Consider the following 26,194-nt stretch of genomic DNA (forward strand, 5'->3'; position numbering starts at 1 on the left):
ATAAACCTCCTGCCTACCTCAAAGACTATGCGTGTTCGCATCTGGGGGGAAGGGGTGTTATGTTCTGAGAACCCTAGGAGTTCTCACTCAGGTCCATTCACTTTGCGGGGGCGTTCTTCCCCTTCACTCATTGGTTGGTTCTTCCCAGCAGCCAGCTATAAAAGCAGGCTGCGGGGTCCAACCAGTTGCTGATCGCTGCGAGCCAGTTCCCGGCTTGGTAAGCACGGTCAGCCCTTTATTGTTATAATAAAGTATTGTTGCACTCATGCTCTGGTTCAGCCTCTCCTTTCCCAAACTTAACACTGAACAAGGAGAGATTCAACCTGGAAATAAGGAGAAACCTTCTGACAGTGAGAACAATCAGCCAATGGAACAGCTTGCCCTCAGAAGTTGTAGGAGTGCCATCACTGGAGACTTTCAAGAAGAGACTGAACTGCCATTTGTCAGAAATGGTGTAGGATCTCCCGCTTGGATGGAGGGTTGAACTAGATGACCTACAAGGTCCCTTCCAACTCTGATTATCTGTTTACCGTAATATGTATTTGTGAACAAATCCAATTGAAGTGAACATGATTGCTTCTGAATGTATGTATGTATGTATATATATATATATATATATATATATATATATATATATATATATATATATATATATATATATATATATATTCAATTACATATCGTTGTTTTACATTCATTGCCCAACATGCTGCTAAATTCATGAACACAATAAAAAGGAAAAACAAATGGAAGAATATATTCCTCTTTACTGTAATAATCAGCCCAATAATAAATTGGATAGGGTGATACCTGGTGCCTATATAGATGTTCTCACTGCACTGAAGCACAAAACTTTTTTACCATTAATAATAAAAATACCAGAAACTCTAATAAACCTTTCAAAGCTCTGCAAATGCATGTGATTTAAGATCCAAAATGGCCTTTATTCCTTCCTGAAGTGTCACAGAGGGATTGCCTCCAATTCCTTTATTGCTATTATAGAAGTTCAATTCATCCTGAGCAGAAAGAGAGGAGAATTTGAAGAAACAAACATCAGCTTAAATCCGGATGGAACAATGAAACATAAGCAAGTATTTGCTACATCTAGCTGCCAGTTCAGCCAGGAACACCATTCATTATGGAAAAGTATAATTTGGCATGTATAGGTTAGACAGCATCTGTAATGTAAAACACTTCACCTTTCCCATCTTGTTTTCCATGAATCTTATTTCCATTGCATAGTTCATTGATTTCATCCATGTTAAATCATTTATTATTATTTCCATGTCATAGTTATTTTTCCCCAAAGAAAAACAGAGGGGATTTCTATACAATATTGTCATCTTTCCTAAGGAAACTGACAGTGCTGATCTCCATTTCTGTAGGGATATGAAATACCATAGAGGGCTTATGTACTCCACTGACCTCTACTGGATAAACATTCAGCTGCTGACTCAACAAGCCCGTGACTCATCATCTTTTCAAAGAAGGATGACAAGAACATTTCAGTGAAGTTGCAGGAGCTCTGTATTATAGAATATAGAATAAGTTACAATGCAGGTACCAACTGTAAGGATTGGCATATGGCAATAGCATTTAGACTTATATACCACTCCATAGTGCTTTACGGCATTCTCTAAGTCAGGTGTCAAAGTCCCAGGCCATGGGTTGGATGCATCACATGTGGCCACGCCCACACCCATTTTAGCAAATGGGGGGGGAAGTCCCAATACGTCACGTGCCAACATGCGTTTGACACCCCTGCTCTAAGTGCCGTAAAGCAGCATGGAGTGGTATATAAGTCTAAATGCTATTGCTGTATGCCAATCCTTACAGTTGCCATCTGCACTTATTATGTAGAGGATTTTGTGAGATAAAGTTAGTGTTTGTCTCCAAGCCCAAGGGCCTAAGAATGTTCTGATCTGGACTGTGTCACAACTTTATTAGTAAACAGTGGAGCAGGATTATAGGGTGAGCTATAGCCCTTAAGGGTCTTCTGTTGGACTATGTTCAATTTACCATAAGGATTATGACTCTCCTAACTCAAATTAGACCTCATGGCTGTGCTCAAAAGTGAAGAAATCTCTTATGGCTATTATTTGCACATCATTAAAGGGCCGTCAGAAATAAATTCAAGTGGTAAATGCTCAAAAACACAGCAGTATCAGAATATCTATACAGTAGCATTCTTCCATTTAACCACATGAGAGGAATCTTAAAAATTCTTGTAGAACAACCCGCAAAATGTTCTTCTTTCCAAGGGCAGACAAGCTATTTATCTTTAAGATGTTCCCGTATCTAACTACATAGAAATGCTACTATTTATGCAATTAGGAAAATAAAAGAATGCTTTTCCTTAATAGGGAATATCTATTAAAAACATCACTGCTGCCCTATAATAAAAGATCTACAGATGAATGTCAGCATTCCTTAATTATCATTGCACCATTTCTAGTGATTATGCATGCTTTGTTGCTATAAAATACGGAATCTAGTAACATTTTATTTATTTTTATTTTTATTTATTTATTTTGATTTGTCAATCGCTTACAAGATAATAGGTATAAGTATATACATAGCTATGAATACATGAAATGGGTACATATAAGAAAAATAAAACAATAGGACAGAGACGGTAGGCACGTTGGTGCGCTTATGCACGCCCCCTACAGACTTCTTAGGAAAGGGGTGAGGTCAATAGTAGACAGTCTAAGGTTAAAGTTTTGGGGGTTTGGGGAAGAAACCACAGTCAGGTAGAGTATTCCAGACATTGACCACTCTGTTGCTGAAGTCGTATTTCCTGCAATCAAGTTTGATGCGGTTAACCTTGAGTTTGTATCTATTGTGTGCTCTTGTGTTGTTATGGTTGAAGCTAAAGTATTCACTGACAGGTAAGTCATTGCAATGTATGATTTTATATACCATACTTAGATCAGACCAAAGACAGCCTAATTCAAGGTTTTCCAGGTCTAGAATTTCAAGTCTGGTGGCATAAGGTATTCTACAGGGAGTAGAGGAGTGGAGAACTCTTTTTGTGAAATATTTCTGAACTTTCTCAACTGTGCTAATTATCAGATACGTAATGTGGGTTCCAGACTGATGAGCTGTATTTGAGTATTGGTCTAGCAAATGTTTTGTATGCTCTAGTTAGTAGTGTGATATTACCAGAGAAAAAGCTATGTAGGATTAGGTTAACCTCTCTTAATGCCTTTTTGGCTATGTAGTTACAAAAAAAAGAAAGAAAGAAATTTTAATAAACAATGAATTGGCCTTTAATTGTTTGGGTGCACATTGCTTTATAATCACGCGTGAATAGCTTCAGTCCTAATGCAGAGGGATTCTCCATTACAAGAGAATGGAATTGATAATAAACAACAGAATTTTCCATTTTCTAAGGAAAACAGCCATTAATTACAGGCATGCTATTTGCTTAGTTAACATTTATTAAACATCTGTCACTATATGACTGCCTGAGCACCAAGAACAACGCCTTCTCCAGTTCTTTTTAATTTCTACCCATAGGCATTTACTGCCTACTCAATAAACGCGAATCACTGACTCATTTCTACCTAACTCGCATAAGAGCCCCGCAGGTCTTGCTCGCTTTCTCCGCTGAGCAGTTCAGTGATGGAGCATCACGGGAACTGAAGGCTTTCATTTCTCTTGCCGTTCCCCTCTGTTCTCTAAGCAAGCTCAGGACTTCATTTCCCAAGAGGACTTGCTGTAAGAATGAGATCACCTGATGTTTCCCCAGCGCCGAACAAAATGGCGACCCCCATGATGCGACGCTACCGCGCTTGGCTCCGAGTTGGCAAAGTTAGCTTTGCGAATGAACCCGTATTTGGAGATGGGAAAAGACCGGTATCCACCAGCGTTCTCTGCTGGAATTCAAAGGGGATTACAACGAAAGAGAACCGGTATGACTCTGGATATTCTGGTTTGTCGCTCTTGGCTGATTAAAAAAAAAAACTTTTCTCGCATTTCATATTTCCACTCTGTTAGAGGCTTCTTAATATAGATTGAAAAATGCAAAAGCAATCTCACAAGATTTCAGATGTCCTTTTATGTGTCGGTAGAATATCAGTTTTAGTGTGTTGGATGAAAATATAATAAACGCACTAAAAGATAAGGAAAAGAACTTAATGTTTCTCAAATTTGAAATAGAACCGAAGATGCAGTTAAAGTATAGAATCCAAACTGTTATCTTTACCTGCTGGCAGATCTTAATGCCATGCTGCTTTGCTGCATAAATTCGTGGGCTGCTTCACAACTAGCACTTTTCCCTTGCAGCATGGAGAAGGAAAAACATTTACCACGGATAGCAGCGATGCATTTATAAATCGTTGTTTGCATTATTGTATGAGACTGTGACAAACACCATCTTGTAAGCAGATTTATATTAAAAAACAAATGCTGGTTAATACATATCTATCAAGGTTTTTCTTTTCCCATAGCAACAGTTTTTAAACTCTGATTTTAAAAATTACATGATCACACAGCAAATATTTACATAGGATACCTATTTGAGAAGCCCCATTTAGCTTAAAATGATAATGAAAGAAAAAAATCTATTCTAAATTGTTTTCTAAATTAGCACTGACCTAAAATACATGCTGTGATATGCTTTTAAATGAATATCTCCTGTATTATCTGATCTTAAGTACATTTTGAACACACTCTATGGACAGATATTATGTAGCAATGGATGGAAACTAATCAAGGGGAGAAGCAACCTAGAATTAAGGAGAAATTTTCTGACAGAACAATTAATCAGTGAAACATCTTGCCTCCAGAACTTGTGAGTGCTCTAACAATGGAAGTTTTTAAGAGATTTAACAATCATTTGTCTGAAATGGTATAGTTTTTCCTGCCTGAACAGGCAGTTGGATTAGGTCCTTTCCAACCTTGTTATTCTGTATTCTGTAAAATAATTGGAAACTTACATAAATCCTGAAAAATTCTGAAAATGTCCACTTTTATTAATAAATAAGATTATATTGGGAATCCCACTTCATTGGGGTTTCAATTAGTTCACTACAAAGAAATACAGAAACTTGAAATGTCATTCTCTTAAGGAAAGAAAAAAAACCTGTTATCTACATCATTCTTTTATGGATCTCAAGGAATTGCTTTCAGTGCTATTATCATTACAATGGCATAAGATTAACTTAAAATGTATTTGTCATTGTGTAAGTCCAAATCATTGCTTTCAGCTTCTGTAAAGCATTTATTGCAAAATTACTCATTTTCTCAGTCACATCAAAATACAGGTGCATGAAGTACAGTTACTTTTAATGGCTATGTAGATTTTGTTCTATTTTTTCAAATAGTTTTTGACACCTGTATTTGAAAGTGACCTTTTGAAAAGGTATGTATAGGATAATGTATGTTGGCTATAAGAATTAGCATCTATCTAACAAATCTGGGGGATTTTTAGAAATCTTTCAGTTTTTAATTTAAGATGTCCAGAATTTGAATTTCTTTTAATTTTGTGTCATTTTGTATTAATTGTGCTTGATTTTCTTTCCCTTTCCCAAGTGCTTTAAAATTTTAATTGTATTTATCTAACTACTGATTACACATGTTGGCTTTCTTTTAGTGATGTTTCCTGGGCAGCAGTTGTAGGCTTGGAAATCCATACACAGATCTCATCCAACTCGAAGCTTTTTTCTGGTTCCCAAGTTCAGTTTGCAGCTCCACCTAATTCTCTAGTATCATTCTTGGATGCATCTCTTCCTGGCACTCTACCGGTAGGTATTTTTCAGTCCTGAGTAGAAATATAACAAGATTAACCTGTCCTTTTCTAAGGAAAGGAGCAAACTTTAATAAGCTCAAAGCAATGTGGATTATATAAATTACAAAATGCAGTTTTATTGAAACAAACCCCTATCAGAGCCCAAAGCAGAAGTGCATCAAAGAAATGTAAAATAACAGATATAAAGACCTCAGATCAGATTCTGTCCTACAATTTGAATTGACACAGCACATTTGTACTTAGTCTAAAGCTATACAGATACCAACTGTCTCTAGAATGCCATAGGGATAATTCCATGGTATCCGCTAAGCTCCACTGGGAGTTGTGCTATGTGTTGAAGCAAGAATATTAATAAGGTAAGAGTAGCTTGGCTACCACCAAATAGAACATTGACAACTTAAGAATAACAGAAAGATTGGAAGGGACCTTGGAGGTCTTCTAGTCCAACCCCTACTCAAGCAGGAAACCCTATATCATTTTAGACAAATGGTTGTCCAATCTCTTAGGTTTACCTTCTATTTTTTAATTTCTTGTCTGATTTATTGTAAATAAGAGGCCCCATGCAGGACCTCTTAATAATCATATAAGAATAATCCGTAATCTGAAAGGTAATAAATATTTTTGGTATTTTTTTCCATAATATTTGGATTTTAGACTGGCCTCTTTTAAACCTTACATAAATAGGCCATACAAGTTATTTAGAATTGCTTATAACTGGAGTAAGACTATAATCCTTAGAGTTAATTAATAAATAAACCAGCATTCTACTCCCAAAACCCAAACAGGCACAGAAGTCAGACAAAGACTGACTGCCAATTTCTCTTTGTTGGACCTCTATGACCAAAGTCCTCATTTTTCATCAAAGGTATTCTATAAAGTCCATTTTTCTGCAGGTTGGCTGACAGTTATTGTGGCTCCACTGTTTTCTTTAAAATTGTTTTTATTATTTTTAAAATAATCCTGGCCATTATCTTGATAATTTGAGAAACAATAACTATCAGGATGGACTGCTACTTCCACACACTCTTGATGATACAGCAGATGATGGTGATGGTGATGGTGATGATGATGATGATGATGATGATGAACCTATTTCTGTTCTCTTGTGTTTCTTATAGCCACAATATTTAAGCCCTCAACTCAGTTATGTTGAATTTTATTTTTTGGGAAAACTACGTTAGAATGTTTCATAAAAGTGCTTTATGAATATTGACATAATATACAAAATATATTGACCTTATAATACAATATATTCACATTTCGTGAATATAGCTGCTAGTTTCAGCTATGGGTTTAGTTGTATGCCCTGTCAGTCTTAGAGATGATGCAGTGTAGTGTTTGCTATATCTCTGACAAGCTCTCTCAACAAAATGAGAAGAGCAGATTCCTATCTGCACATACTGGCTGTCTGCAGATAACCTTGCTTCTGTGCACTTTAAGAGGACTTGTTTTTTACAATTGCTCAGTAGTGGATTATTTTGACCCCAAAGTGGCTTTTTAAATGATTTGCTTGTTAACCTGTGAGGGGGGAAAATGGACCTGGTGATTTGTAACTTTAACTATAACTTTTTGTCGATACAAGAAGAGACTCTTTTTATTTATTCTTTTATTGCTTTTAAAATAATGACAATTCGGGAAAAAAGTACATGTGTTGTCAAAGAAAACAGCATTTTTTAATTTGAAAAAAGTGAAAAAGAAAAGAAAAAAGATATATTATTTTAGCTGTGAATAATTGCAATTCACAGATAATTGTATAATTACATATAGTTATCTAATGAAATTATTACTTAAGTACATGTACATTTCTAGTACATTTCTATAACTATAATATAATATTTACCTATACATAGTCTATGTCTATAGGCAATTTGCTCATAGATAGTACAATTAGATCTTCAATATTCTAACAGAAGAGATGAGGGGCTTCTTTCTCACCAGTGCTTCGTAGATATGTCCAGACTGTTTTGTATTATTACTGTACTACGCAAAATATTTTTTTTAATTTGGTGGAGTACTTTGCCAGATAACTTTTAATAGTGAAATGTTTGTATTAGTCAAGGTATAACTTGGCCCAGGGACCCAATGGATGGGTACCACAGCGAAGGTGGCTACTAGATTAGTAGCAAATATACACACAGATTCCCTGCTTCAGTAATAACTTCATATTACTGCATTATCATTATTTTATTATTTCATTATTTTTCTTCTGTTTACATTTCTTTTCATTTCTCTGTTTTAATTGTTGTAATCTGCCTAGAGTAGCCTCACAGTGCGACTGGTAGCAAATAAATTTAATAAGCAAGCAAGCAAATAAGTTTAGCTCTTTCTCTACCTAGCTATTTCCTGATTACCATTTTAGTAGTCTAGAGCAGTGGTTTTCCACCCGTGGTCCATGGACTCCAGGGGGGGCGCGATGTCATCACAGGTGTTCTGCAAAGGTATTTAAAGAGGGTCCGCGGTGAAGAAAAGGTTGAGAACCACTGGTTTAGAATATATTAGAATAGTTACATTTAAATCCATGTATCCATGTTCATTTAGGCCACTGTTGCATTAGAGTCTCATCTTCCAATGAATATAGTTAAGAGCACTAAAACAAAAGCACCAAACTTAAACATACAGCATGCAATATTAAAAACATGTGTTTTTCTAGTAGAATTTCAGGTACTTTAAAACTGTGCAATTGTCCTCTGCACCATGAAATGGAGAAATATTCCTTTGAACAAGTTTTTCCTTATTACCATGTACTTCCCATTTGCAAGGAAATCTTGTATTTCAAGGAAATCGTGGTGTTTTTTGTAAAGCAATCAAAAAAGGAAACACACACTGTTTAAAAGCATAGGAATCAAGTTGTGTATTTGTCCCTCTAGGTTCTCAACAGACGATGCGTGGAAGCAGCAGTGTCAACAGGCCTTGCGCTGAACTGCACCATAAACAAGAAGTCCTTGTTTGACAGAAAACACTATTTCTATGCAGATCTGCCTGTGAGTATATACCAAGCTTTGTCCGTGACAAATCGGAAGAGGAACATGCCTGAAGAACAGATGCGGGGGGGGCAGGCCAACAAAAAGAAGCTTTGTATTTTTTTTCAGCCATGTTTACCCATCCAAGCTGGACGCAGCCCTGAATTCAGATGAATGGGCAGCTGTAGCCAGGAGCTTGCAGATTGATGATGATTGTTCTGATGGCTGTGCCTCGTGTTTTCAGGGCTTTGGGAGTAATTGAAGTGGGGAAGGTACCGCTAGGACCAGCCTTCTTTTATTCTCGTTTAATGGCCTGTTAGGATTAAGACAAACGGTACAAATCTTTTCAAATGAATGTATTACAGATACATATTGATGCTCCAGTGACATCACGAGCATTTATTGTCATTAGTCTGAGAATTTCAGACACAGTGTGTTGTTTTTAATTTGTTCAGATACCTAAAGCAAATAAAAGCAAACTAAAACAGTAATATCTATGACACTAGATATTAATGTTCAAGTCAGATTTGCTTGAGATTGGGCTTGAGTTGTTACATTTAACAAATTGAAGCTGACCAAGTCCACCGGAAAGACAGGATTCATCATTATAATATTTAAATAAGGATCTTGCAAGGGTGCTTGTTGGCAAACAGCTCCCATTTTCGTCCCCATGACTGATGAGAAAGGCTGCCCTAGACTCACACTATCTTTGTAAAAACACTATGAGATGGAGTGATGATATGTGATGTGTGATAAGTTGGCAAAGGTCACTAAGGTTTAAATTGCTATCTTCAGTCAGTGTTCTTCAGGCAGATGTTCGTTTTTAATTTTTTATTACATTTTTAAAACATTGCAATTTTGTTTAAAATCTTCAGTGGTCTGTAGTAATGCACATAAACTAAAGAGTAGTATAATTATAATAGCATTACAATATATAAAAATTATATAATTTAAAATGGAAATTCAACAAAAAATAGTGTGAAGAAAAATGAGAGAAAAAACTAAATCATCTAAAGAAAAGAATTTATTTCCCTTGTTAACATCGTTTGAAACCAATCCTTCAGGAAAGAATGAAACCACTGTAAATTTTTATTAGTTATGTATTGAAGCAATATAAAGATAGATGCAGTTTCTTATCTAAGTCCCCACATGGTTATATTACCAAATGTGATTTTCCTCCTGATCCTAAGCCACAAGCTTGAATTCTGACCTATTTCATCCAAGCTGCTTTGTAATTGCTGCATCATCACCTTCTCATCAACCTTCCCTAAGAAGGGGAGATGGTAGATGAGCTAATAGTTTTCCACAGTAGTTAGCTGTGACTTCTTTTAAAGAAGAAACACCATGTCTTAAGTGTGATGGTGTTGCTGTGTCCCTTTTGTACAATTATCGTGAAGTTGCATGCACGTATGAAAGGGGTGGATCTTGTGTCACAATGCAGTGATACTGCTTTATGGTAATGCATCAAATCTTGCAGAGAATCTCTCACCAACATAAGGTGCATGTTTTCCTCATTGTCAAGTTGCTGCTGGGAGGACAGGATTTTTGTTAAAATTATTCAGTGAATTAATGAGGGCCGCAGTGGCTCATGTGGTAAGATGCTGGGCCTGCACACCCCTGAGGTCAGCGGCTTGACTCCCATGAGCGAATAAACTGCATAGGGACAAGAAAGGAGCCTATCCCGAATGCCTACAGGCATTCAGGTGTCCCACGAGTAAAGATAACACCACCCGAAAATATGCTATCTTGTATCTGATTCCTTATACGGCGTTATTCGGAAAGTTTCAAATAGCTACTTTGACATTTGGCATGATATCTTCAGTAGGCATAACTAAAGGTATGCCTTTTAGGTTGTCACCTTATCTGGATGGGGTCACTCTGTTTCTGAAGATGCCAGCCCAACTGCGAATGAAACAGCAGGACATCTGAAAACTAGATCGCATCCTAAACTACTTACTAGCTTGACCGCAAAAGTTCATCACTGGTCAATTGATGCTAGTGGTAAAAACCTCCATTAAAATGAAGCAGTGCCTACCACACTGAAGGTGGTGCTCAATCTAGTTCAAGCAATGAGCTAGCCAAGTAGGAAGGGAGAGATTAGGTTTTTTTTGCCAATTAGATCTCTCATGCAAGTCTCCCTCTCCCAATAGTTTTTTGATACTCTAAAGCAGGGGTGTCAAACTGGTGGCCTGTGGGCCGCATGCCTCACAAGCAGGCCATGCCCACCCCAGCTCTGCAAAGGGGAAAACCATCATGAAACATCAGGTGACACTGTGCGTTTGACACCTATGGTCTAAAAGGCATTTAATATAATTTAATACGTGTATGATAAATTACATTGGAAGGCTACATGTAAATGATTGAGCATTAATAGAAAATGAAATTTGGTTATTCACTGTCACTTATATTGTGTTTTTATTTTTTAATCTTTTCTGTAAGAAGTACCTTGAGGGCAGGGGTGGTCAGAACGGAAAGAGTCCATGCAGCCTACCATATGTATATCATTGGTGTTAATGCTTAACAGGAAGGATGGGTCTGTGTTTTAAAGGGAAAGATGATCAGATTTCATTAGAAATGAGCTATCTGCTAACATTCTAAATGCAGGCTGGATATCAGATCACTCAGCACAGGATTCCCATTGCGGTGAATGGCTGCTTACAATACTTTATGCAAGCAGATAAACGTCGGAACGAAATTGTAAGCAAGACTGTGAGGATCAAGCAAATACAGTTGGAGCAAGACAGTGGAAAGAGTCTTCATGATGACTTTAGAAACCAAACACTCGTTGATCTCAACAGAGCAGGTATGTTTGAAACATATTTATGCACGTAACTGTTGCGAGAAGTATTTATATGTTTTTAACTGAATGCCTATTCTCAAATTAAAATAACTGGATTTGATGCCAAGTTATCAAAGTTCCAAAGAAAGACTTGACTGTATCATCTATACTTAAGGTGTCTACAGAAATTCATGACTGTGTCACTGTTCACTTATGTCTTGTAAATAAAAAATTGGAAGCATGACCTCCCATTTCATTTTCTATTTATACACAAACACAGATGCTTTTCTGGGAGCCTTAATTTCCAGGCTGAAAAATAATGGAACCCAGATGGAAAAATATTTTAGCCGTTTAAATTTAATTGAATAATTAAATGACCAAATAGAATTTTTGGTGGCATTTTCCAAATGAAGGCAATTCCTTTGATCAGGCTGTCTTGGAATACATACGGGTATCATAAGGTGAGAAAATCACGTATCATCAAGATGTTTGAGCACAAAAATCTTCATTTTTCTTCCTACACAGCGATTTGTTTGCTGTATCAGGAGTTCAAGGACCAAAAGATTTGCCAGAAACAGGATATTTCCTATAGATCTGTTTGTTGATACTACATTTCAAAGCCAGAGGCCACCTTTTTCCTTGGGGGATTTTGCATATAGTTTCTTTTTTTATATATTAGTGAGTTGTGAATTTATGTAAGACAGAATGACAGTTCTACTGTTGCATGAATTTTGACAGTGGTTAAATAATAAATGATCCTGAATTGCCTTGCATAAAAGCTAGAGCAGCTTCAACTATGCTCAATATTTACGGCTGAATTGATACAATGAGATGAAAAGGCTGCTCTTTTTATCCTTCCTCTGCCTCTGGTAGGGATCGGCCTCATGGAGCTCGTCATGGAACCAGACATGTGTTGTGGGGAAGAGGCAGCAGCAGCGGTGAGAGAACTTCAGCTCATCCTGCAAGCTCTTGGGAGCAGCCAGGCAAACATGGCAGGTAGGGGAGCTGCAGGGCACATTTATCCTCCCTCAACTGATTTTTCTACAAGAAAGGCACTTTCACAGCAGTTTTCTTCACCACGCAGCTACTAATCATTTAGCATTGTTGGGCTGGCCTTTGTTGGAGTTTTTCTCTCTCTTTCCTGAGAGTTCTGGTGCAGTATGTGGTACTCCTACCTTAGGTATCTTAGAGACATCGGTGCTTCTGACTCAGCTCAGATATTTCTAGACTGCTGGCCTTTTGAAATTGTGCACGATAAACCTAAGTGGGAACAGAATGATTGATGGCTCCTAGGCAGACTTTTATTTTGCTTGCACATTAGCTGCCCCAAATGCAAATTCTTTGGGACAATACTAACTGTAACCTGGCTAATAATTTCAAGTTTTATACTGCTAGTTGCAAGAGATCCTGGGAATGTTGCAAAATGGAAATATTTGAGATTCAGCTTCAAGTAAATGTCTGATAGCAAGTTTGTTCATATTTTTAATTGAATAATGTATTTTTATGAAACAAAGCCTGGGTTTTACCCAAATAATTTACCCTTAAAATTGGCAGCACTCCCTCCCCTACCCATTTCCTGTTATGCTGTTTCTTTGTAGTGATGGTGGGAGCTCCTACTGGAAAGGATGAATAAGGATTATCAGGAACATACACCAAAATACTATACTTCCATCAGGATAATGTCAACTGGCCAGCTAAAACACTTACGTGCTTATATCAGGCAGCAGGGATATAGGAATTTACTATGGGTAGATTGTTGCTCTATTAACAAAAGTAAAAGCATGGTTCATGGTGTACAATATATAAATGATATAACAAGAATAAGCACCTTTGTATTTTACCAAGAAAATCAGATAGATAGACTTAATATAAGTGATTGTTGATATACTGTAGTGCCAGATGATGGGCCCATCAAGTCAGATGCTGGCAGAGAAGAAATGAAGATCTAATAGTGTTTATGATGTGGCTAGATTAAAGTAGCTGATATTGTCAGGCTGGAAAAGACAGTCAAAAACTAGAGAAGGAATTGCTGTGGAAATATGGAACATAAGGATAAACTTACAAAAGATCATCACAATAAAAGATGAAATGAATCAATTACCTATTGACATATTCAGTATCGGCAAATTGAAATGGATTAAGAATTGGGCAGGCAGAAGATCAAACTGCTTACTACTAAGGGTCTGAAAAAAGAAGTGGATTAAACAATTGACAAGTACAAACAATTCTTGGGATTGACAGTGGAGTGTTCAATAGCTTTTGTTGTTTAGGATCGACTCAAAGAACAAGCATGCTGCAAAGCTAGCATTTGGTAGGATAGCCATGAAAACCTTGAAAAACATAATTAGATGCTGGGAGACTTTCTGATAGCTTCAAAGCTCTGTAAAAATGATTTGAAAGCAGCCTTTTGAAGAAGTGGGATAGAAAAATGTATTAGTGCTTTTGCACACCAGTGTTGCAGAAGACTCTAGAGCAGGGATCTCCAACTTGGCAAGCTAGCTGAGGAATTCTGGAAGTTGAAGTCCACAAGTCTTAAAGTTGCCAAGTTGGAAACCCCTGCTCTAAAGAATACCATTGATAGCCAAGAAAGTGAATGAATTGAAGAAGAAACTACAGAGTTGTCATTTGAGGCTCAAATTATCATATATGAGCAGAAGATGAGAAAACCCAGTTCCTTTTTAACAGTCTATAATGTTGGGCAATGGAAGGAAAAAGAAGAGCACAGCCATCGACAAAGTAGAGGGGTTAAAAGTAATGAGAGGTGTGTTGTTGGAAAACCCTGTTCTAGAATAATTGAGTGTATTGATGGAGGCAGAGAGTTTTTTCTATCAGACTTTTTTATTCAGTTTAGTCTCATTTATCAAATTTCTACACCGCCCATCTCACCTAAGTAACTCTGGGCAGTTTGCAAACAATCTCGGTCATTTTCTTGAGTGTTATGCAAATAGCAAAGTATTATCTATAATACTGTAAGTATTCCCTATAATAATTTACTGCCTCCATTTTCATTTTTCTGTATTTTTGCAACTAAAAAAATATCTCTATAACTACAGTACTTGTTTTCAAGGTTTCATGTGACTCTTACTGAAATATAAAATGAGTCTGGGTGAACGAATAATGGGCTGTGATGTTTGTTTCATTTATTTCTAAAGTAATCAAAGGTTCATCCTAAAATCCAAGCAAAACTGTTTTGAGAATATAATTGACTTTTTGAGTGAGTAGCTGATTACAAACATTTTTAGCTGCAAAAACTAGAACTTAATTCACACTTTGTGAATTAACTATTTTTTTTAGTGTCCTTTTTCTCTTATGTTCTTACCATGGTGTATCCCAACACAACTTGCAAAAGTAACAATAATCGTTCAGAAGTAAGGTCTTTAAATCCCTGAGGAGTGGACTGATTTTAAGTTGCTACCCTTTCCTTTCATCTATAAGTAATAGGGAGAAAGAAATCACTTGGGCCTTCTAATTATTCTTGGGGAATATAACATATGAACAATAATAAAGAAGTAAAAAAAAACAAGTAAGAGAAAGGGAATACATGTATGTTTGGAGAGTTCCATCAAGATAACATACCACAGACTGAATTCTCAAGGTTTATTATTTATAAATTTAATGTATATGATGTTTATCTGTTAGTAAATACTTGCTTTACGTATGTAATAGTAACTTACAGCAAATTAAGAAGAGTGGGAAAAGCCTTGCCCTCTTACACCCCCATTATTGGAATTGTTGAGGAGATTTTATATTGCTTTATTATCAGTTTGACTTCTAGGTTTTTACAGGCTTGATCGGGAAATACTGTATCTGCAAAAACAAAGAAGTACACATCTGAAAACAATTTTCGGGACCCTGCCTCAAATAGTTGTTTTAGTGCCTGATTCTCTATCAGTTTATTTGGAAATCTGTATTAGCTTTTGGCTGTTTGAAAGGGTTTTCAATTGTATTTGTTGCAAAGATTACAAGTCCTTGAAGGGGGGAAAATGGGCTTTTCTCACCTATCCTTGAGCTATAAATTTTCAAGGACACTTGAGTAAATCTGCTTGGTGCTGTTGGCTTTGTGATAGAATTCTACCAAGCCTTCAAATGATAAGTTTCATACAATCAAAATCCTTGACAAAGCCTTCCTTAGCTTATTTGTTTCATGGTTTGTCTTCTAGATATTTGTTGAGGACTGTGTTGGTATTATAATGATGGATCAAATTATGTGTCTTAATAGACTTATAACAAAAATGAAATATATGTCCAAGGTAATCATGTAATATAAGTTTTAAAGTAATACTTGCAGCAATGTGTAGATGAAGATACAGGGGTGAAAAATTTAGTAACTCTCCAGATGGCAATCAGGTAACTTATAACGTCAAGCTCACTGCCTGGAACTCTTAGAATAGAATAAATCAGTGGGACAATGAATTATTTTAAAATGGGCAATAAAATATTATATGAGTCAATTTGAAAAATGCCTGTCCTGTACAGGATAATAGACTGTGTAAAATAAGCATGCTATAAAATCTGACATTGTCACAGGGGGCAACCTGTCCAACTTTGCCAAAGAAAAGCCCCATTGATTTTTCATAGTGGTTATATTAGTAAGATAGGAAACTGGTTACAGTTTATTGGATTGTTGATTAGGAGAGCATCTTCAGAGCAACATCTGAGAAAAATAGGTACAATGTAGCTCAGTGCTTACATGGCAATTTTCATAATTTTCCCTTTCATGTAGTTTTGCCAGGAGTTTGCATCTATAAAACCTTAAAAAATTTTCAGCATCTGTTTTTGGAAAATAACTACACAAAACTTATACTACTGTAAAGCGAAATTAATTTTGTTTGAGAAGTTGCAAAAAATTTTCTCAACTTTTGACTGTCAAGTCTTAAAAACGATGTAAAGGCTGGTTTGTGCAGAAATGCTGAACCTCTTGGGAGCACTCCCCATCAGTGCCTTAAGGTGTGTACACATGCCACACATATTCCTATTCGAAATAAGCCTCCAGGGAAGCTTCTGGAGTGTGTTTCATTTGAAAAAAAGGGTAGAATTTTAGAATAGTCATAGAAGGGGAGAGCCTGTGGCCCTTGAGTTGTTTCTGAACTACAGCTCTCTGATCAAATTGTCCAATGATGATGTATTTTGGGATTGTAGCTTAGCAATAGCTGAAGGGCCATAGGTTCCTCTGGAGAGCCTAAGGAAATACAAGCCTTGGATAATCATCATGTAATATTCTGTGGCAATTTTGCATATATATATATATATATTTGCAAGCAGTATGGGTTTATTCAACTGCTGATATTAATTTCAGAGGGCCAGTTGAGAGTAGATGCAAATGTATCTGTACATCATCCTGGCCAACTATATGGAGTAAGGACCGAAGTGAAGAATATCAACAGTGCTCGATTTCTCGCAAAGGCAATAGGTAAATAAAACTTTTCTTCCTAACTGAAACCCTATAAATTTGAAATTTCACACCCAACGAAATCTGTTTGTAGAATTAGGCAGTTAATACTGAAACAAACCTATTAAGACTTTAAGTTGCATATATAATTTCCCATCTCTGCCTTATTGATGTAGAATGTAAAGTTAATTTATATTATAGGTATAATCCTTGACTTACGACCGGTTGTTTAAAACACTTCCGACCATTATAAAACATTATGCTGTCCCTCTCTGCATAGTCACATGATGACGATCTGGGTGATTGGCGACTTGGTCACACTTACACTAGTTGCCAACCCCCACTCCCCCGATCACATGATCGCCATTTGCAATCTTCTCTGCCAATTTCCCCAAAAGTCAGTGGGGAAGCCAGCAAGGAACGCTGAAAGTCGCTGCCTCCTACCAAAAGATTTCATCTCTCTCTTCTGTGCACAGGGAGGAGAGAGAGATCCTTCATCAGGCTGCAGAAACAAAGCTTGGGTTTTCGGCATCTGAACTTCTCCAACCCACTGCAGATGTTCCTTCTGTACATAGAAGGGTGGGGAAAACCTGTGGCAGGCTGCGGAAATGAAATTCAGATTATAAACCTCTGAGTTTCATTCCCATCCTCTAGCACAGATGTTCCTTTCCACAGAGGAATGCTTCTTCCCTCCTTCACCAGGCAGTTTTTTTGCTCCACACACGCAGTTGCTTAATAACCCAGTTCTGAGAGAGCCAGGATTTTGGTCATTGAGTGAATAAGTCACATGGGCATCTTGGCTTTGCTCAACAACTGAGATTCTGGTGCCGACTGTGGTCGTAAGTCAAGGGTTATCTGTACTTTTAATCCCATAAAACTATTAGAAAATTGTTATTGATGCAGCCTTGAACTCCCAGTTTGAAGCAGTGGAAGAATTTTGACAGATGGTTGGGAGGACTATATTGCTATCTTTCCTTTTGAGAAGAATTACTTTCTCTTACCTCCTTGCTGTAAATATACCTTAATCTACCTACTGATTTTATTTCTTGTTTTCTAATACTTTTTTCATTATTTTAAAGGACCTACAGCAAATTCACAGGATAGGCGTACAATGATAATGTAAAGCCATGTTACAGAGTTGAGTTTATGGTTATTGCTTTTATCAGGAGAGCTTCTTCAACAGGGAAATTTAAATCTTGTTAAGATTTGTGCATCTTCTCAAGAATCAGCTGGATGATGCCACAACTTTCTATTAAGCATTCTAGATTCCTAATTTCTATGCTGAGCAGAGTTGCTGTATCAGGTAGATGGGCAGCACAAAAAGCAAACAAATAAATACAGTTTCTGCTGATGTTCATGGTCAGGCCCATCCTCACGGCCATTGGAAGCCACTCTGGCTTTCTACCCTATTTCTCTCTTCTACATAATGAAGAAGAGCTCAGTGCCAAGTTTATTTCCTTTAATTACAAAGTCAGGCACATCTTCCTTAAATAATTCTTTTTGCAATATCTTGCATGCCAATGTTCACTAACTGGTTGCATAATCATGCTTCAACACCTGCTGGTATTTCTGACTGTGTGGGAGAAGAGAGTTGTTTGGAGGAAGCAGAGGAACTGAGAAGCACAAATGAGTGGGAGAACTCCCAGCAAAGAACACAGAAGATGCAGACCATAGAAAAGAGGGGAATTCCTTTCTGCTGCCTGCTGTCGAGAGCAGAGGTCTCCAACCTTGGCCACTTTAAGCCTGACAGACTTCAACTCCCAGAATTCCCAGCAAAGCCCCGCCAGCTTAAAGTGGCCAAGGTTGGAGACCCCTGCTCTAGAGTCCGGAGGGGAGCATATAGAGAAGCCAGAAAGAAAGATGTCGTCAGCTTCAGCCAAAGGCGAGATGGAGATCCTTTTCTCCTAATTCCCTTGGTTCAGAAAGAAAGAAAAGGGTTGGATGGGGGAAGATTCAACTGATAATAAAATAAAAAGGAGGGAAGAAAGGGGCAAACCTGTGTGCACCCAAAACAAGTAGGAGAGAGAGGTGGAAACTTCTTACACCTAGAGAAACAGAATGGCCAAATAAAAGCCTAAGAAATAAAGGTGCTTATGAGAATGTATAAGCCATCTGAATCCATATCATGGAGGAGTTAAAGAATGAGCTTACAGTATATTCAAAATGATGTTCCCTAAATGTGCCTGTATATCTTGCAGTGTTTGGCTCTTACAGTATAGCTTCATATATCTCTCTTGCTAATAATCATTCTGATTTTAATAAGGCTTAAAATTATTTCTGTTTGGCGCTAATAGAGGGAAAAATAGGGGGCTATGCAACAGCTGACCTAGACCGTTTGTTTATTTTTTTCAAGATTATGAAATACACAGGCAGATTGAAGAGCTGGAGAATGGAGGAACCATTCTAAATGAAACTAGAGCCTTTGATTATAAGCTTGGGTAAGAGGTTTCCTTCCACTGTGGGCATTATTTCTAATTTACACAGAAGAAACCAAAAGAAAATTACAATATCATCTGAAAGCAGAAGCATAATTTTTAGTTACTCAACACTTGTGCTTCTTTAAAATGTGTACCTTTTCCCTGTTGATGCAACCTTTGGACTTGTGATCATCTTGAAAAACCATTTTAAAATTGTGTGTATGGTTTCACTCTGTGGTAGTCCGGCTTTAGGGATATGCTGCACCTCTGGGATTTGGCTATTCACATATGTTGCAAGTATTGCCACAGCATTGAAAATTAAATATTCTACTACTTAAGCTAAGGTGTTTAGTATTTACATTAACATGCTATCTCAATGTTAGTTCTTTAAATTTGAATTATGATATACCAAGATTTTCTTTTAATCAGGTCAGGACAGTATACAAGCACAGTTGGTTATACAAGTTTACATGGATGATTTTTTAAAATTTTTATTTCATATGGCATACATTTGTCAGGGAGATATATTATGTTACAGAATAGTCCTGGCAGGTGAATTGCTAGTTTGTTCAGTTTTGTGCTTGCATGCTTCTCTATGGTGTGCCATGGCGAGGGGTGTGTGCATATGTGTGAGTGAGTGACCTGGTTTGCACCAGCTGGCTAGCAGTGGTTGAATTGATGACATCTTCTAAGGGTCTCTCCTGCCAATCTTGCATTGAGTCTGGGCAGGCTTAGCACTGGCTCCCATTCTCCTTGTGCAGCTTTATAGCCTTTCCCATTGGAGTGGTACCTATTTATCTATTATCACAATAATGCTTCCAAATTGCTGGGTGGATAGGGCACGAACTAGAGGTGAGTGATGGGAGCTCACCCCTTCCCATGCTGCTACCAGGGCTCAAACCGCCAGTGTTGACTATTTCTCATCGGCAGGTCCAGCATCCTTAAGCTGCTTCACCCCCACGCCTTTATGGAAGAATTGTAAATGAATATGTTGTGCTAACTTGGTGGTTTGTATCTTCTTCCATCTGGAGACAGAAGATAGAAACCACCAAGTAAGCACAACATATTCATTTACAATTAATCAGACCTTTAAATAGTCAGCTCATGCCTTTAAGATTATATGGCAAAGGAAACCATCCACTGGCAGATTTAGATCACATGATATTAAACGTTGTGATAGGAATATGTGAAAGCTCTTAATGTGAGGTGGAATCAGTTATGTAACTATCAGGTTTGCTAAATCCAGTTCTTATAATTGCCTCTTTCTTTTCTGCTTTTATAGACGCACTGTGCCAATGAGGGACAAAGAAGGAAAACAAGATTATCGGTAATTTTATTTACATTTTGTTGCATTCAGGAAAATATATGTGGCGAGACTGATGAGTTATGATTTTCCCACCCATTCAATTCCTTTTTTCACCTTAAATACCTTCTGAGGATTGAGAACTCTCCTGAATGAAGGATGCTATGATATGTAAGGTTTCAAGAAAAGGATCAGATTTGAAAATAGGCAGAAGCTTCCTGCTTGCACTTTATTTTCCAGCATGAGAAGTTGAATTTCTCCATTTCTTCTATGCTTTCTGTGAATCAGAATTATTAGTTATTAGTAAGTATGACTACTACAGTTGCTGCTGTTATTTCATTGCTTGTGGATGGTCAAAGATCAGAACAACATAATACGATCATATAAAACCAAAATGAGAAATCACAACAAAAATCAAACACAGCAAAGATGCCCTAACAGGAATAAATCAAGCTGGTAACATTTCCACATTAAATTGCCCTTCCTTTTGTATAACTCAAGCAATTTCATGCTACATGTAATGCAGTAACTAATTCTTAAGCCTTTCTTTTTCTAAACCTGTTTCTCAGAATTTGGATGCTTTAAAAAAAAGAAATTGGAGACTATGCTTGTATTGACTATCACTTTTTTTAAAAGAAATGCTTTTCTTTATTTAAAATTGCTTTTGAAATCAACGCCTGAAGCATAAATACAGCTTCTGTAAAGAATATATCCAATCATTTGCAGACAGATGTAAAGCTTTAATTAAGTTTGCAAATCCATCATTTGGTTATGCAAAGCTGGAACTAGGGTTTAATCGCTATATTTTCTTGACGTCTTGAATCAGTGTCCTTTTCAAGCCTTTGTCCTTTGATGCTGTCATCCACTTTACTTAGCAGGGCACCCCACCAAAGATGGCAGTTGGATTCTTAGCACAACTTCCCTATTCCATTAAATCTTCAGGGATTCATAACAAGGAAGGTTTCAGCCCACATGAAATGTTCTTAGCAACTTCATCTCACTCTTCGCCAAAGTATGGTACCAATTGAATAACCGGTCCCATTTGGCATGAGATGAGTAGCATTTTATTGCTTTTCTGGAGAAGAATTTAAAATAGGGTCCATTTATTCCTGGCTCTGAATGGCAGCCATTTAAAAGCTAATGGCTTTCAGAAGGCGGTTACCCCTTATGAATTGGGATTTATCTGTTTCTGCTCAGAGCATTGTTCTCAGCCTTGACTTCCTTGTGTGTGTGGTTACTTGTATTGTCAGTTTGTTCTTATGTAGAGACTCAACCATGTGCTTTTGTCTGTAGCAAATTTAATTTTTAAAAAATTAAAAATAAATGTTTTGTTGTTGTTGTTGTTTTTCTTAAGGTTCATGCCTGAGCCAAATCTTCCTCCATTGGTTCTTTATGACGCTAAATCCTTGCCCGCTCATATAAATGACCAGCAAGTGATAGATATTGATTGGATTCGGGAGACACTTCCAGACCTCCCTAGTGTCAAGAGAGCAAAGTTTGTTGAACGTTATGGGCTTCAGACTCAACACATCTTTATCTTACAGGTAATTCTATTGATCAAATGATCAAGTAAATTAAAGAGTGTAAATGTTTCAGTGCTTCATAAAACATTTTTAAATCTCATGATGTAAACCTGTCTCTGATAGGTTTCAGACTTTTTTTGTACTCTTATATCATTGTAAATTGAATAAAATGATAAATGCCAATCACTTGAGGCCAGGATTAATATATTAATATTTCTGGTACAAAAAAATAGGTCTTTGTCATTTATACATACATACATACATACATGAGTGTGTGTGTGTGTGTGTGTGTGTGTATACATATACATATGCATATACATACATACATACATAGCCATACATTTATTGCATATATATAATGTGTGTGTCTATGTCTTTTCCTTTTGTTTATTACATTTGGTGTTGCATTCATTCTTTGATGGATTTCAAAGCATATATTATTAAATTTCCACTAGATCATCCTAATTGCAATCAGAACTTGCTACAATAGGTCTTGCTTCCCCGTCATGTCCTGTGTTTATAATGTTTTTAAAGATCAGCTTAATTAGAGAAGTTAACAAGTCCCTGAAATTAGGGCACTACATAAATACTTGTGTTAATTAATTACATACTATATCCAGTAAGTCTATAATAAAAACAATGAAACATAATATTGTAAGTGGTGTGCTGAAAATATGTAAAGAATGACATACTGAGAACCATATAAGTAGTCTTCAACTTATGACCATAGTTGGGGCCAGAATTTCTATTGCTAAGCAAGGCAGTTCTTAAGTAAATCATGCCCAGTTTTATGACCCCCTTTTGCTATGATTGTAGGCAAATAATTGCAGTTGATAAGTGAATGATACAACAAATCCAGCTTCCCCAAATGACTTGGCTTGTTAGAAGCTGGATGAGAGGGACACTGAAGCCATCATAAATGCATGCTAGTTGCCAAGTACCCAAATTTTGACCAGGTGATCGCGGGGATGCTGCTATGGTCATAGATCTGAGGACTGTTTGTAAGTCACTTTTCTCAGTGCCATTGTAACTTTGAATTATCATTATACTTGCCAGGAACTAATTAAAGATATGGAAGGAAGGAGGGAGGGAGGGAGGGAGGGAGGGAGGAAGGAAGGAAGGAAGGAAGGAAGGAAGGAAGGAAGATAGGAGATACAGAGAGAGAATGTGTGGATATGTATGTATGTATGTATGTATGTATGGTATTTAGGTTTCTTCGGGTATTTTCCCATGTCTTAATATTTGTGCTTTTATTATAGTGACGTTTCGGCAGAATCTCATCTGCCATCCTCAGGCTTGTGAATTGGGTTCTTTTTAATCTTGTGTGTCAGGTTTGGCAGCTGTTTTTTGTTTGAATTTGGTGCTGGCTTTCTGCTTTATTTGAATGGTTTTTTTCGTCATCCTGATTGGCTGGGAGTCTAGGTCTGTCTTTATTGGTCTTTGAGTTGCTGTGTTCTTGATTGGTTAGCAACATTGTGTTTTGTGCATTAGGGTTTCTTAGTGCAGTTTGGTTTCCTGTGAGTGGCCAATAATTATTTATTAGGAAGCTAGGTTTTATTTGGGTAGCCGGCTGGGGCATGTTTGGGCTGGAGGTATGGTGGGGTCTCCAGGTCCTTGCCTGGATTGTGGTATGAGATTTTTTTGTTTGTGAGTGCAGGCTTCCAGATGATTGATAGTCTGGTGGAGTCATCTCTTCTATTCATACTATTAGGTCTTTTATCAATTTCTATGGCTTCTCTGATGATTCTGTAGCTGGGGTTTTCTGGAGTAGCTAGGGTTTTGGTGCCATTGAAGTCGATGCTATGACCTGTGGCTTTCATATGTTGGACTAGTGAGGAAGTGTGTTCCAGCTTTTTTATTGCATTCTTGTGTTCTTCAAGGCAGGTACTTATCCTTCTGTTGGTTTGTCCTATGTATGTGGCAGGGCATGATGCGCAGGATACTTCATATATGCCTTGGTTTTCTAGGTCAATTTTATCTTTGGGGTTTCTTAGGATGGCTGCTATATTTTGTCCGTTTTGAAGGCAGTCTTGATGTGATGCCTGCGTAGTATCTTGCAGATTTTGTCTGTTGTTCCTCTTATGTAGGGTAGGACAGCTGTTCCACAGGTTTGTTCATCTTCTGGGTCTCTATTGTGTATCAGTGTGTTTTTGTGGATCAGGTCCATGATTTTGTTTTTGTGGAAGTTGTTAGCTATCAGTATTTTGGTCAGGGTGCATAGTTCAGTCTTTATGTGTGTCTTGTCTGCCAGGTGTTTGGTTCTGGTAATTAGTATTTTGGCTACGGAGTTTATTTGTGCTGGGTGGTGGTGGGATTGAGCATTTAGGTAGCGGTTGGTGTGTGTTTTCTTCTGGTATATGGTGTGTCCTAGTGTGCCATCTGGGGGAGGTGGAAATCAATATTGAAAAAGTTCTCCTTTTTTCAGTTCCAGTTACAATTGGGGATAGGATTGATCTAACACCAAATCCCTATTTTGTGGAATTTCTCAGGGCCCTAAATTTCACTTGTTCCTGTTAACATCTACATGGTGGCAGGGAGTTAAATCATTACTATGCTGATGATAATTAGCTATGCATTGCTAAAGGTAAAGATAAAGGTTCCTCTCGCACATACATGCTAGTTGTTTCCAGCTCTAGGGGGTAGTGCTCATCTCCTTTACAAAGCCGAAGAGCCAGCACTGCCCAAAGACATCTCCGTGGTCATGTGGTCGGCATGACTAAACACCAAAGGCGCACGGAACGCTGTTACCTTCTCACCAAAGTGGTCCCTATTTTTCTACTGGCATTTTTACATGCTTTCTACCAGCTAGGTCGGCAGAAGCTGGGACAAGTAATGGGAGCTCACTCCATTACGCAGTACTAGGGATTTGAACCGCTGAACTGCCAACCTTTCTGATTGATCAGCTCAGCGTCTTAGCCACTGAGCCACCACATGCTTTATATACATCTCTGTGCCAATTAAATAATGCCCTCATGCTACTTTCCCCATGTTTGGAGGTAGTAGTGATCTTGATACAGTAGCCATATAGCTTTTTCTTGTGGCTCTTTTCCTTCAGAATGTACCAGAACTCACTGTATATTTTTAGAGAAAGGAAATTTCTGTGGGCAGGAAACAATATTGGTTGATTAGCTGCTCTTGTACGTCCCTGTTTTTTAATTTTAGTCAGGTACTTGTAGAAATCTGCATCATGGAAGCCATAGAATTGTAATCAATTCTATACCCATGGTTATCATCTCCATTTAGAAGTGAATTAATGATAATATTATCTAGATAACATCCGCATGACTGGCCAAAAAGCTGATCTGTTCTAAATCAAGCAACTTCATTGAAGATTCATGCCCTGGCTTTTTTGGAACTAGTATATAGTTTCTTGAACTGCTGGGAATTATCGAATAATCAAAAGATTGAGTATATCACACAATGGAGGAGTTCAAATCTGAAGATACGGTTTGTTCATGGGAAAGTTGATTTGGTTGCTATGTTTAAATACGCTTTCTTTCTTAACAGAATGAAGATGGCTTAATGGATTTTTTTGAAAGCGTTGTGAATGCAACAGAAATGAATCCCCAAAAAGTGATTGGCTGGGTTATAAATAATTTCATCAGTTACCTAAAACTATATAACATTACTGTAAAAGAAAGGTGAGGCTTTAGATTTTTCATATTGGTCAAATGTTTTCTATGCAAATAATTATTTTTTCAAACAAATAGCATCTTCTGATGACATGGGCATATAAATAAAGGATTCTGTGAATGTGCTATCGAAGCAGTCTGCAGGATTCAGTTTTTCATCTGAATATTTGTTTTGTTAGAAAAGACTTATCCTTATAACATTTGCTAAGGGAGAGAAGGTCCACCCCTAGGGAAGAATAGAATAGAATAGAACAGAACAGAACAGAACAGAATTCTTTATTGGCCAAGTGTGATTGGACACACAAGGAATTTGTCTTTGGTGCATATGCTCTCAGTGTAGATAAAGTCTCCCGTTAAGTTGGAAGAAAAGAAAGGAACCAAAAATAAAATAAGGCATATCCATAAGAGCCTGTCCCAATTTGGTGCTTTCCAGATG

The 26,194-nt window shown here is 37.3% G+C and overlaps 1 protein-coding gene across 1 annotated transcript in view; it reads left to right on the forward strand.

Moving 5' to 3' along the window:
- Positions 1-3,746: 3,746 nt before the first annotated feature.
- GATB (glutamyl-tRNA amidotransferase subunit B) overlaps positions 3,747-26,194 on the forward strand; it is a 29,900-nt gene continuing 7,452 nt past the window's right edge. The window contains exons 1-10 of the mRNA XM_026698146.2: positions 3,747-3,917; positions 5,600-5,750; positions 8,623-8,736; positions 11,320-11,518; positions 12,368-12,490; positions 16,791-16,904; positions 19,237-19,321; positions 20,583-20,627; positions 21,958-22,147; positions 25,634-25,767. Coding sequence (XP_026553931.2) covers positions 3,766-3,917; positions 5,600-5,750; positions 8,623-8,736; positions 11,320-11,518; positions 12,368-12,490; positions 16,791-16,904; positions 19,237-19,321; positions 20,583-20,627; positions 21,958-22,147; positions 25,634-25,767 — 1,307 coding nt within the window. The 5' untranslated portion in view covers positions 3,747-3,765. The remainder of the gene's footprint in view (positions 3,918-5,599; positions 5,751-8,622; positions 8,737-11,319; positions 11,519-12,367; positions 12,491-16,790; positions 16,905-19,236; positions 19,322-20,582; positions 20,628-21,957; positions 22,148-25,633; positions 25,768-26,194) is intronic.

This window comes from Pseudonaja textilis, chromosome 6, assembly GCF_049901715.1.
Source record: "Pseudonaja textilis isolate UNSWEBS1 chromosome 6, rPseTex1.2, whole genome shotgun sequence".
NCBI classification, from domain to species: domain Eukaryota; kingdom Metazoa; phylum Chordata; class Lepidosauria; order Squamata; family Elapidae; genus Pseudonaja; species Pseudonaja textilis.